This window comes from Camarhynchus parvulus, chromosome 2 (genome assembly GCF_901933205.1).
Source record: "Camarhynchus parvulus chromosome 2, STF_HiC, whole genome shotgun sequence".
NCBI lineage: Eukaryota > Metazoa > Chordata > Aves > Passeriformes > Thraupidae > Camarhynchus > Camarhynchus parvulus.
Window position 1 is genome coordinate 28,716,500 of NC_044572.1, and position 14,222 is coordinate 28,730,721.

At 34.3% G+C, this 14,222-nt stretch overlaps 1 protein-coding gene across 5 annotated transcripts in view; it reads right to left on the reverse strand.

The window, feature by feature from the left end:
- Positions 1-14,222, reverse strand: part of DGKB (diacylglycerol kinase beta) — a 389,721-nt gene that overhangs the window by 199,871 nt on the left and 175,628 nt on the right. For all 5 annotated transcript variants that reach the window (XM_030944039.1, XM_030944040.1, XM_030944041.1 and 2 more), the window contains 3 exons: positions 14,072-14,188; positions 9,494-9,567; positions 2,446-2,520 (listed from right to left, as the gene is read on the reverse strand). In XM_030944039.1, coding sequence (XP_030799899.1) covers positions 2,446-2,520; positions 9,494-9,567; positions 14,072-14,188 — 266 coding nt within the window. The remainder of the gene's footprint in view (positions 1-2,445; positions 2,521-9,493; positions 9,568-14,071; positions 14,189-14,222) is intronic.

Consider the following 14,222-nt stretch of genomic DNA (forward strand, 5'->3'; position numbering starts at 1 on the left):
CCAAACCAGTTTCAGCACCCCTACAATTTGCAATTTTCTTAGTCTCCTAGTTCTTTTTTCCCCCTCTCTGCCCATTGAAAAGGAAATACATAGACTTTTTTTAAAATCTATGTATTCCCTCTAAAATTTAACTGGAAATAACAATTCATGTCAGCCACAGATGTTTGGAACACAAGTTACAAAACTTGTGAATGTTATCTTCTTGCTTGATGATGGCAACCCATGAGAAAAATACCATCAAAAATTATAAACATTAACTTATGGATTAAAGCAGACAGGGTAGCTCTAACAAAAAAAAAAGCAAATTCTTAGCTAATACTACAGATATTCTCTAGGTTAAGTAAACATAGCTGAAAATTGTAATCAAAAGAAAAAAACACATCTCAAAATAGGCTCAACAAAAATGTACCACAGTAATCATAAATGCTTTAAAATAAATGTACATTATGTTTATCCTTTCTACTAAATAACTTACTGGGATGAAGAAATACATTTCTGCTTTTCTCTGCACTGTACAGTACCCAAATCTGTTCCATTTTGACCTAAATTTCACATGTAATATGAGAAAATTAAATAAACATAAAATTTGGATTGACAATCCAGTATAACTGGCATTACAGAGGTGCATGAATGAGTGGACACATGGATGAATGGGCAGGTTTTATTAGGCAACTCAGCCCTCACAGAAAACAAGTACTGCTAAGTGAAACACCAGAGTTTATTCAACTTCTCACTTAAGGGCCAAATTATATGCAGCCTACAAAGTATTGCCAGGGGCAAGAAGTGATGGCAGGAGACAAACTGGAAATTTAGGATTATTCATTTCAGTGAAATGAATTTAAGCTATACCAAAACAAGCAGCGTCTGTTTGAAAATTAATTAGAATTGTCTTCAAAGTGATTCTGAGCTAAAACTACTTTGATTTCTAATAGAAAGTGAAATTGAAAACATTTTCTGAAAAACACTATCCTGGTTCAAAAGACAAATGTTTAAATTGCTACAGTGCTTGGTTTCAGCTTGAACTTAACACTGCCCTCTTGTGCCTCTGCCTAAAAATGCATTTTCCTTCACAGCAAGATCCACGAAAACTAAGTCACTTATGCACAGAAATGCAGCCAGTTTTTTTTTTTTATTTCGAAGAAATAAGATGACTATGAACAAAAATATTTCAGTTTTTGGTTTTTTTTTTTTAAATCATCCTCCCAATTTCTAGCATGGTCTTTCTATTATACAGTATGTAAAACAATATTAGTTACTACTTTTGTCTCAGTTAATTCTTCTAGTCTACTTATTCTTTGAACTAAGAGTACTTACATTTTTCAAACATGCTAAGAATAGTATAAAAACAAATTTCATTCAAGTACTAAAAACAGCACTAGCATTCAGATACAAGACACATGCATGAAAGAAATCATGCATGTCATTATCTCCATTTTTTGGGCTGGTTTTGCACCATTCAGCAGGTTAACATTAGCTATACTGCAGTGCACGATATCTTAATTTCTGAAAGCATTGAGCCCAGTATGCTTTTCACTTTCATCAATGTTGCTTTTCACTTTCATCAATGTTATGCACATATAAAGGTCTAAACAAATAAAAAATGCAAAGATTTAAAAGAAAAGTATTCAAACAACAGTGTAAACTTAATATCAGTGAACATATGCATCCTTCTGCAACTCTTTTCACTGATGTAAAATTTCATGTATCAGTGACAAAAGTAAATAGCACCCATTACATACAAAATAACACATAGAGCAGATATTTAGCGCTGCTCTGTCTAATTTTCTTCTACCAAAGCACCCACTACTTAAAAAGGAGACAATATCAGGTGGCAAAGGTTGGTGTTTGATACACTGTAAGTCTCCCGTCCTCATAGGAATGCAAATTAAGAAGAATCAAGGAGGAAGCACACTAAGCAAGGGACTGCAATGCCAGCTGGTTCAGAGAGTGCGTTGGTCCACATCACAAGTCACTGCCAGCACAATCCAGCCTGGCCAGTTGTTTTCCAGCCACTGTATTTCCAAGATCATGTAACTGACAAGAAGCATGCAGTCACCAATACATTACAGACACCCATGCATGTGCACATGTGTGTTTATGTAAGTAAAAGAAATTGATGTCTTGCTGGTCAGTCTTTGAGGCTGCTGACATCTGCAACACAAGTAACCCCCAGAACTCAAGTTGCTGAAATGGCAGTTAAAGATGGAATCAGAATTAAGTTTATCCCACAGTTCTTATAGAATAATACATGGTTTTCAGCAAAACATCTGAGACATAGCTTTACTTGTAGAGGTAAACAAATAATACCTATACATTTCTGCAGCCATTCAGAGAACTGCAGTGTTGATACATTCCGAACATGCTATATGTACTTCAGTCTGTTCATTTGATTAGACAGTATTTTATTAAATGAGTTCCTGGTAATAATATTAACTGTAGACTTACCCTGGCATTGGTCCATTTCCAGAAAGACTATAAACTTGACGAGGATTTAAAAGGTACTGAAATTTTCTATAAATTCTGAAGAGATAAAAGAGACAAGGAGAAAATCTTTACTTACATGTTTGGAATTTTTAAAAAATCTTTCCTATGAAAGAATTAAATAAATTAGAGCATACTACAATTATTTGAACTGCAGGATCTCATTTATACAAGAAGTCAAATACTTGCACACAGCAATTATAATTCATACATAGAGTGTATTCTGGGGTATAAAGTTGAGACAGAAGTACTACAAGCTATTTACATTCCAAATGCTGTGTATAGACAGAAACAAAATACGATAAAAAGCTATAATTACACAAGAAAATGTGAATCAAAAAAGCATATTGATTTGTATTAAAGTAACTCCATGGCAAAGGAGAGATTTCTTCCTGAAATCTATTGCAAACACAGAGCTACAAATATAATTAATTGCAAAAGCTAATTGGCTCTGCCACCCACCAAAAATATCCACATAGACTGGAAAACATTCTGATAAAGAAAACCTGTGTTCGACTACATTTCCACAGGATTACATTTGAATGAGAAGAAAATTAAAAAGATTTGAAGTATTGTTTTACTAAATTACACTTATTTTTAAATTATCTGAATAATAGGAAGCCATTTATTGATACAGCATGACAAGCATTGCCCTGTTCCACATGGGACCCCATTTGCTGTCCTACCCGGAGCAATTATTTCTTCTAAAGTGTAAATTTAGAAATTTGAGTTTACTTGCCCTAAAAGTACGACAGAGATCTTCATTAAAAAATATTAGAAATGTAATTTCCTAAATTGACTGGAATGCACTAGTGATTCTTTTCTCACACAGAACCAAGAAAGCACACAAAAGAGTTGGAGTTCACAATAAATAAATATACACCTGGGATGTATGGCAATAGTTTAAATTATAAACCCCTGTTTCTTGGTTTTAATTTTAATGTTTCTGTCCTTAAGCTAATTAACTTTTTAATGTTTTTAAGAAAGCATTTATTTTTTCATTGAAATATTGCTTCTTTTCTTTATAATCTCTTAAATGAAATAAAAACATAATAAGAGCTGAATTCTAGGTTAAAATGTCTACATTTTCAAGTACAGGACAATAAAACTGTCTAGACACAATCTATGTGCACATTCAGGGATTTTTTTTTTTTTTTTTTCTTAATAGAAATGCATAATTTATCAGGGTAGCTGGAAAGCAAGTTTGTAAAAAATACGGAATACAAACAAATTCATAATTATCTGTAAAATTGCCCAATTGGAGTATTTTCTTAACTTCAAAATTATTTAGTGATGTCAGTTTCATCAAGCATTTTATTCAAGCACACTCACACAATATTTTCCTGCTGCTATTCCTGACAGAAAAAGTCAGTATGAAATGACCAGTTTCATTTCACAAGTATGCACACATCATTGTTGATGGCTGTGATGATGATCAAATTAGACATTTGACAATGGATTTACAACACAATATACATATTCCCATTTCACAAATGTAAAAAGGAGTTTTCTAGTTAGTATGTACGATTTGCTTCTCAGAGATGTGTAGAATTTGATCTGGTCAAAGGTGATGCTAATTTTATTTGTGTAGCTGACCATAAGAAGTTGATGAACAGTATTTTTATGAAGTCCCAAAGGTCTAAGAGTTATTTTTCTAAATTTTGGTGCTACAAAACATACTAGCCGTTACCTATACTCACAGTGCTGTTCTCAGGTAACAGTGAAATGCTATAAAAGCCTTCTTAATAAAGAGAAGGTCTGGTTTTTCTGCTTAGAACACAGAAGTCCAACTGCAATAATGAAGAGATTATGCTGAATTGTACTTGACTCAGTGCATACCATTCATGGTTACCAGTTGAACATCAATACCTGCTAATCACTCCATGACTCACTGCAAATGACACATCAAGCTTTAAGTTATTAAACACATTTATGTATTCTAGTCTGTGTAAAATTCATAAATTGATGGCTCATTTCTATTCACACATTCTCAAAAAAAAAATTAGAAATGGTTTATAAATGTTTCCCTCACACTGAGCTGTACACAGACCTAACAGGGTGACACAGGGAAGCCAAAGAAAAGGGACAGTAAACTCAACCTTCCAGTTTTACATCTACAGTACCAAGCAGTGACACGGACTTGGCTCTGAATGCCTTGCTTCCACATGTGGGGAAGGAACTGGATGTGGTTTCCTTGTGACTGGAGATTTGTGCTGACAAGGCCATGAGGTGGTGTGGTGGGAAATGCCCAAAAAGACATTTTTGTGATGAAATGCAATTTCATGAATGAAACCAGTTTATGAAATTACCACTTGTCAACAAACAGCTGTGCTTCTGTAACTACTTTTGGGGTTACTCTGTGATCTGGAAACTAAAAGGTACAATTTAAAACAGAAATTCACAGAGAAGTTTCTTCATTGTAATTTTTCTTTATATTTAAATCATGCCCATGATCTCATATGAACTTCAAAATACTTGCTATAATAACTGAGGAGGGAGAAAATTATCTCAGGAGTGGCCAAAGGAGCTGGCATCATCTTTAAACAGCTCAGCTGCTGAAGAAAATACTTCTGAGTGCACCCTGAGCTGAGTTAGATTAAGCTGTCTTCTGGAGAAGAGAGAAAATAAATGGCCAAAACTAGCTGGCAATTCAAAACTGGCAATAAAGTTGACTACACTGTGGAAAAAAAGCTGGCCATGGCAATGCCTTCTGCCACGACTGGGGATGCATCTTCAGTCCTCTAGGGGCTATTAAAGATGTGGTTAATATGGGCTTCATTTAACCCTGATGTCAGACAAGGAAGAAGCCAAGGACTCCTCTCCAAAATAAAAAAAACGCTAGTTATCCTCTTTTCCAGACATACCATATTTGAAAAAGAACATTTGAAACTGCTTTTACATTTTGTCTCAATGCTAAATGAAAGCTCAGAAAGGCAGATTAGTTGGAGGGGAGGAGGGAAGAACTACTATGAACCCAAGTTATTTGAAAATAGCAAAGGTTAAAAATATCATCAACCTGTATTGCACAGACACTGAACGTGGAGTCAGCAGGAAACGTGAGTGTACGGAAGCTGATCTCCAGTGCATCCAACAGCACATTTGTCAAGGAAACAATTGTGTAAACTCACCCTCTGGTCAGGCAAATAAACTGGAAAATGGGGAAGTGGAAATCAAAGTAATGAGTATGGCAAAACAACAACATGATTTAGAAGGACTCTTATGTGGGAAACATTACCCTTAACAACAGCTTTTAGAAGCACTACATGCTTGTATATTCTTTCTGTTGAAAGAAACCATTTTGTGAATGGTGTACTATATATATACATTTTATACACAGATTACTGAAAACTGTTGCCTTGACTAGTCAGATCATAAACACAGACATCCCAAACCGATAGCCCTAGAATGAAATGGATGTTTTTTGGATTAAATTAACTGCACCTGCCCATTTCCTGCACAACCACTGAAAATATGTTATGGTGTGATATAGCCTGAGGAATTCACTTGCCTGGGTTTGATGAACTCCTATTCAGTCTCATGCTCAGTTAAAATCCATTTCTAGTATAGGAAAGCCTTAAATTAATCAACTTTAATTCTATTTTTCTACTTTCTCCTTAATAAAGATTGACTTATATTTTTATTCTATTATAAACATATGTATTGTCTATTAAAAATAATTCAAGTCCAAATAACTGCAAATACACTGGAGTGTCACATGATGGGCCATTATTAAGCTCCTAATTGGGAAGAAAATATAATAGGCCTATTGTCATAATTCTTTATTTTGCAATTATATCTGAAAGTCATAGCACTGGTCCTTAAAACAGAAACCCATTCAGGAAGAATACATTTATCACTACACATTCTGAAAAACTGAATTTCCAACATAATGAAAGTTTCAAAATGTATCAATAAGATATAGTTGCAGAGAACATATTTTTGTGTTCGGAATGCACTTTTTCTACATATCTGTTTGTTTCCCCACACGCCACTGTTTGAACATTTAAAAACTGAAACTAAAGAAGCAAACATCTTTCACCTTTAAGTGATCCTCAGTTTTGCATTTGAGAGATTTGAGAAAAATTACAAAATAGAAGAGGAAATGACCATGTACTACTGGGGGTGTGCATTTATTCAACTGGTTTTCAGCTGTATGCATAAATTCTCTCCAAGAAAAACACAATAAAATGGGCCGGGTTACCATATGGTAAGGCATAAAATCTTGTATGGGGAACTGTGGGAATGCAAGAGACTTGAAAATCTGCAATAATCTTTCCATGTTCAATGAAAGTCTATCAGAAATCTTGTCTTCATTCGCTGTGACCTCTCAAATACAAAGACTCCTAAGTAAAGACTGAGGCATAATTTTCAGTAGAAGATTTTCTTAATCTGAATGAATCAAGATAATGAAATTCTGTTCTACAAAAATGAAGGTTGTGGGTTTGCTTTGCTTTGTTGTTTGTTTTTTTTTCCCCTCACTGCTGAGGAAAACCTTACTTTTGTTACAGGTATCCTCTAGTCCCACCCTCTCAGCACCTGACCAGATTAAGAAGTTGCAATAATCACAAATCCTGACTTGAATGCCATTTACTTTAAAGTTGTACTCGATGATCCTTGTGGGTCCCTTACAACTGTGATGAAATCTGTCAATCACCACAACTGTGTATTTTGCAAAGTAATTTATGTCTTGAAATGTCCTGTGATTTTACTTTCCACAACATATAACTGCCACAAAATTGGAGGGTAGAGAATATATGGGTATTTCCTTATGGTTACTGACTGTAAAGCAGACAGATAAAACCCAGGAAAACAAAAAATTTCAATAATATTTTTCCCTGAGCATGTTTTCATCACTTAGATTGAATATTCAAACTAATAGGCACTCTTAGCATCCTTATCTTATATTTCTGCTCCTTGCATCGATATAAAACATTGACAACTCAAAAATGGACTGCAAACCCCTTCTCAAGAAATAGTCCATATGTGGACTTTCTTCAACCTTTTTGAATCTGGCTTTAGATCTAACTGTGAGATATTATGCCCTAATGGTGAATGACCTGAGATATGTGCAGTTGACCTTTTGTTGTGTTTCTCTTAAAACAGATATATTGAGTGCAACCTTGACACATCAGTATGTAATTTACCATTTTGTGTACATGCGGTATCAAAACCAATTTAAGAGGTTCTTAAAATTCACTATACCCTGCTTGCCCTCATGCTATACACTTAATTGTGTAATGACACTTCTGGATAATGGTGCTAGTGAATGAAGTGTGTATAGGGCATCCAGTTCTAAAATTCAAATAATTCCTATGATCTGCCTGGCCTCAGTAACAGTTTCATTGACATAAACTGAGAAGTGTTAGACTATAATACATGAAGGGGAATAGGAGCTTGAGATGGGGATCAGATTTTAAACTTGCTTTTACCCTGGAGAATATCTAACATTAAATGACATCCCTGCTGCATTAAGCCCATTCAAATAGTAACACTTGAGACCAATTATGAGCTGGAAACTGAAAGCTGTGAAACAGCATTTCATTAAATTGTTTCTAAGCTATAACTAACTGTGTGAGTGCAGCTCTCTAACCTGCCTCTCACCTACATAATTGCAGACTGGATCGCTGATCTACTCACTTCATATTGGTACTATAAAAAGTCAAGCTGAGTGCTAGTGCAGATTACCTTCCACCAGATTCCTGACTGCATAGCAGACCAGGGCTGCCTCACACTGCTACTGTGGCTGAAACAGGAAAACTCAGGATGGCTCACACTGGTTTGTTCAATTTGCAAAGGCATGTTCTTGAAACTGCTTAGAAATAATCTTTTAGATCATTAACTGCCTTTGACACACCTAGCTGATATCTAGGTATACCAGTCGAGGGATTACATAATCAGCTCTCAAGTGATAGCCAGTTCTCTCAGAGGCCTTCAAATACAGTTTTGGTTAATGCTCCCTACCTCTAAGAATTACCCTAACAACTACTCCGCAGGATTTTGTTCCCTCTGACAGCATACTTTCAGGGGCACAGGAAGACATGGTGGAGAAGGTAGGGAAAGCTGACCCACTGTAGTTTACTTGCTTGGTTCCAGGCTTTAGAATCACACTGCATCCCTCCTTTTTTGCTTCTTGTTACCCATATCACCATTATTCACAGGTGTCACCTTCAGCTGGATCCTGGCCAGAAGACCATAATCTTTTTCAAGACGTGAAGTTACAGCACTGACATTGTGAACTAGGCTATAATAATTTAGGGATTCATGGGATGGTCAAAAATGAACACATTGTTAGCATATGGAATCCTGAAACATGCTCTGAAAAGTCTATTTAGGAGGCAACTAATTCAGCATTCCCGCCTGAGTAGGAGGAGAATGCTCCTTACTACTTTATCAGACCTCTGATACATTAACACTTAAACTAATAAACTCAGACATTTTAATTTAAATCAATGTAATTACTGACATATGTAAAATTAATATGTCTTTAATTTGTGTGATTGGACTCTAATAATTCAACTGGATTTTTAGAATGCTTCCTATTTACAGAAATCAAAAGGTTTCTTTGAAGGAAATCTTATGAAGAGGCTTGAGAGCCTCTACTACTAAGTCTATAAAAAGCAAATCATACATTAAAAAATGGAATACTGCTTCTAATTTAAACTACTGACCTGCCTGTATAATCATTACACAGATTAAAAGAAAACTGTTAGCACTTTAAAGTTTTAATACAAGATATGGCAACTCACATCTTCACGCACATCACACAAACCCATGCACTGAATATAGCTACTTTTTTTTGATTGGAAATAATACTATTCTATAGAACTAACTCTTGTTTTTAACTGGAGAATTTATAGGTACAGACATATAGGATGTTCAACTGTGAGGAATAACAACATAAAATTTTGGATTTTTTTCCACATAGACAAACTTCTAAAATTCATTTTAAAACATTTCACAGACCAGAATCAAGAAAGAGAGAAAAAAAAAAAAAAAAGAAAAAAACCCTTACCTTTCTCCTTGTTTCCCACCACTTTTAGGATTGACAAAAACTAAAAGTGGATGAGTGCCTGGAACTGGAGTGATCTAAAAGAAGGGAATAACACAGCCACTCATTAATGCTGTGTGTTGCATTCATTTTTTCCTATAGTAGACAGAAAACAAAAAGCTTAATGCAAACTCTATGTTATGCTATGTAATCCAGCTGGAAGCAATACCATAATTTGCAATAATCCTCACGTCATTAATTTGCGACGAATTGCAAGTGACTTCTCTTTTAATGCTGTCTGTTTAACAGCTGTGTTGCCATTTTAACCAATAATGCCACTGAAATATTAAGGTATATACACACATAATCTATCTTTCTATATATAGATATATACTTGTTAGTATATATATATATATATATACACACATACATACATCAGTAGAGAAGAAAAGTTTAAATGCAAATAATGCATTAATTACTCTGACAGTAAGTTCCTTCAATAAAAGGAAAAGAAAAAAGCTTAACCTGTATTTTGGAGTGAGAAATGACACTATATTATATACTATGAAGGTCAACCATAGCTATAATGGAAAATTGAAATTAACAGGTTTTTTTTTAAATTATGACAATGAATATCTACAATATTTGATATATTATGAAATCACACACTTTTTACAACATGGCAACCATAATATTAAGGAATTCCTTAAAACACCTGAGAAAGCTTAAAAACTTAAGAAGATAGAGGAGGAACCATAAGGAAGAAAGGCAAGTCTGAGGAAATGAATGTTGATGAGAAGGAAGGAAGGAAATAATGACTTATAGCATTATTGGTTTTTTTACATTATTTTGTGTATGGGAAATTTTATACATTCATATTAATATTTAGCTTTACAAACTAACACCATCATTCTAAGTAATAGGGTTAGTCTGTATTTTCAGATACTCTGAGATGTGTGTGTTCATTGCCTTTACTCCAAAGACTTGAACATAAAAAAATTACATCAGATGATGTCTAATACAGGTCTTTAAACCATGAAGCTAGACTGTTCATATTTAGAAGCATCGCTTCTATACTTATATAAATTCCAAAATGTTTGAAAGTATATTTAGAGTTCAAAGTCAACACTAACAACTCCCGAGACGAAGCTTGGACCATCAGCATTTCAAAATGATGCATTGAAAGGCCTTGCTCAAAGTCCTTATTCATAATTCCTGAAATAACAAAATTTGAAAATTTCATAAAGTGTAATTTAAGGCAGAACCTGAGAAACATCATAGTTAAGGAGTTTTAGAGACATACTAGAGATATAGGTATATAACCCTACAAGGCATCTAAAAGCACTTTTCTTTTAGTAGGAAATGTTAGGCAGTAGTGTGTCAACTCTATTCATGATTTCACAAAAAAAAAGAATCAAATCTGTTCCAATACATACAAAAAATAATGGAAAAGTCCACAAATTCAATGGTATTAAGCTTATCATGAAACCAACTCGGTACCACCTGGCACAGTAAAGTGCTGTGTGTTGAAACATACATCAAATAGCAGAATACAGTGAAGTTTGTCATATATTTAATTTTTACCTACTGTTTTAATCAATTTTAGTTATTTAGCCAATTCCCATGGTGTTTATTCCGGTGAACTAAGTGTAAACCAATGGTGCCCATTGTGACAGAGATGGAATACCTACTGAAATCCCTTAGGACGCAGGTTAATTAATGAGACTCATCCTAAGGTTATACATGATCTATTACTTCCTCTAATTAGAAATAATAATCCTGATCATTATGCTGGTTAGCTAGAAAGAAGCAAGATGAATGTGCTTAACTATGATTAATTGTCTTTAAGTTGTGCAGACCTCCACTGCCACTAAGTTATCTGCTCCCTCCGTCTGATGGAAGAAAGGTTCGGGCTTGATCTTTTTCTCAACAAAAGCTAAGTGATGGAACTTTCTATTTTAAACCTTTTCTTTCAAGACTCAATGAGATTATTTCAAGTAGAAGTGTTTGGCTCATCAAAAAAAAAAAATTCTAATAACTAAATTAGTCTGTATCCCACTTGGTTCCAAAATAAATTTTAATTAAATTTTTACAGCTTTTCCAAGTTACTTTTCCAGATAACATACGGTATTTTTATATAATGAAATGCAACTAAAGATTTAGACTAAGTTAGTGAACATTTTCAAGCCCTAATCTAGCATGACTTAAAGGCAATCTTCATATGTTATAGTACAAGTAACTTAAAGTAAAAAGAAAAAAATAAAAAGAAAAAAGTGGTGGAGCACTTCTATATAGTTTCTCCCATATTGAAAACAGAGGTCTAACAGCAGTAGTATCAAGATCTTTGCTTTTTTACCTTGTATCTTTAATCATAAACAAATGCAATTAATAATTAATACTGATTAAGTTTTCTGAAATAAAATCCTTGCTCACTGAAGATTTTGTTAAAATGAGACCATGCCAGCAGAATCATAGTATTAGAAACAGAGTAGCTTGCCAGATATGGGAGAATTAGAGTAGTATACTTTGATCAGATACAGAATGTTTTCTCCAGACCATCTTTGGGCAAAATCCTAACATTAACTGCCAGTTATATTTATAGCATCTTACATATTTGTGAGAAGAGCTGGAAAATTACACAATCTGTGAGGAAAAAAAATCCCTAACATTCTCATTGATCCCATCCTTTCAGAAGGATACCCCTAAAGTCCACTCAGGCCACTCAGGCTTCACAACAATTACATTCACAAGAGGTTATCATTTTTAATGCCAATCAAAAATTAAATATTTTATGCTAGGATGGATTCCTGCCACTCAAAACCAATTAAATCCATCTGTGAAAAACAAAGACCACAGTATAATCAGCAAATTAGGGCCATAACAGCAGAATTATTTCTAATGTTATCACCATGGTACCATGTCATGGACTACATTACAAATGTGTCATTACAGAACACCGAGCACTTCAAAAAACACCTCAAATCTATTCAACAATAATGCTATCATCTTTGTCCCCACTCTCTTTTTCTTAGTCTCTAGCAGTCACAAAGAAAAGCAAGGATGAAATGCAGGCTTTTGATTCATCTTGGAAAGACAAGAGAGAACACAAGTTCTGGAACACACTAAAAAAAAAAAACTGAGGGGAAATCTTATGACCTGAAAGCAGAACATATAATAATTTAAGGTTTTGTGTTGAAGAGCTAATGGTGCTAAAAGCTGCTGTTTTGAGTAGACCAAGTATTGTATCCTAGGCGCAGTATCACGAGTGGGAAATAGAGACAAAAAATACCAGAAAATAAACTATGAGCATAAGTAATCTAATTCTCAGAGTAAAAAACAAAATTCATAATGATGCAAGGTGCTGCAACCAAAAGGAGATGCCAAAGATGCTCCTCTAGAATACTTTGTCTCACTGGAATTGCAGGGATATCACCCAAAAGTTAGAAAATACTGTGTGTTTCCTTTAGCACAAACTTATTAATCACACTGTGACTGATTAGACAGAACTTGAGCTTTCTCTCAATTAAGACTCCAGCATTTTTTGCTTCATATTTTGTCACAGATGATCTGGGCAGCAATGAAGCCTGTGAAAATGATAAGTACAGGAAGAGATTCTTGAAAGTAATGGACAATGACTGCTCTAATATCAACTATAGCATCAATGGAGCATCCAAGTAACTGGATAGGTTTTAGGTTTTTCAGGTTTTGTTTGGATTTTTTTCCCTTCTTTGGGTTGTCATAACAAAAATGTTTGACTAACCTAAAACACAAAACAATACAATAAACCTCCCTATCCTGACACAACAAGATGAAATAATTATGAGGCATAAAGTAATTGATAAATGGTAATGGAATCTTTTTACTGAAGCCCAACTGCAACATATCAAAAGATAGAGGGAACAGAAAACTATGCATATTAAATGATTATCACATTGTTATCATGATGATAATTTAACTCCTGAGGACATAAAGCAGCATATGGACATTGATTTCACTCAAAACTACTCATATCTCAAGGGAAACAAGTCAGCAGTTCAGGCATGCCTCTAAGTTACCACCCTTAAATAACACAGCTCATCACACACATGATTTTTTCTTTCAAGCAGAAAAACTTCCATTTTTGTTATAGATATTGCTAGTAATGAAAACACATTGATTCTCACCACTGTTAATACTGACATGCCAAATACTCTACTTCGAAAAACCTGGATAAATAACATCCTTGAAGTTTACTCCACCCATTAATTAACAGATCCAAATGAGAACAGTTAACAATTATCAGGACAGACTTAGATTAATAATGTAAATTTACACAACATTGCATGATGTGTAAACAGATACCAAAGTAAACTATTCACCCCATGACAGAAGTGTTCTAGAGCTAGTCTTCCCTCCCCCTTATTGTCTTAGGAAATCCTAACAATCACATGAGAAGCAGATATGTATCACTGGATTCCCAAACCAATGGAAGAATTTACCTATTGACTTTTTAATCACATAAAAGTGAAATATTAGAAGAGTGAACGTATATTTCACTTTAAACATATTTCACTCTTCATACCTAAAATTATCTGCTTAATATTAAAATAACAATAATCACACCTGAAGGCCTTGTCCATCTACAGTGACAGAATTTGCTCTTTGCATTTTGTTCCGTTCTCCCAGTTTGTTCATTTGCTGGGGGCAGCTCTTCTCTTTTTTCACTGTTGATTGTCTTTCCTTGAAAAGAGAAAACAGACCATTTTAACACATT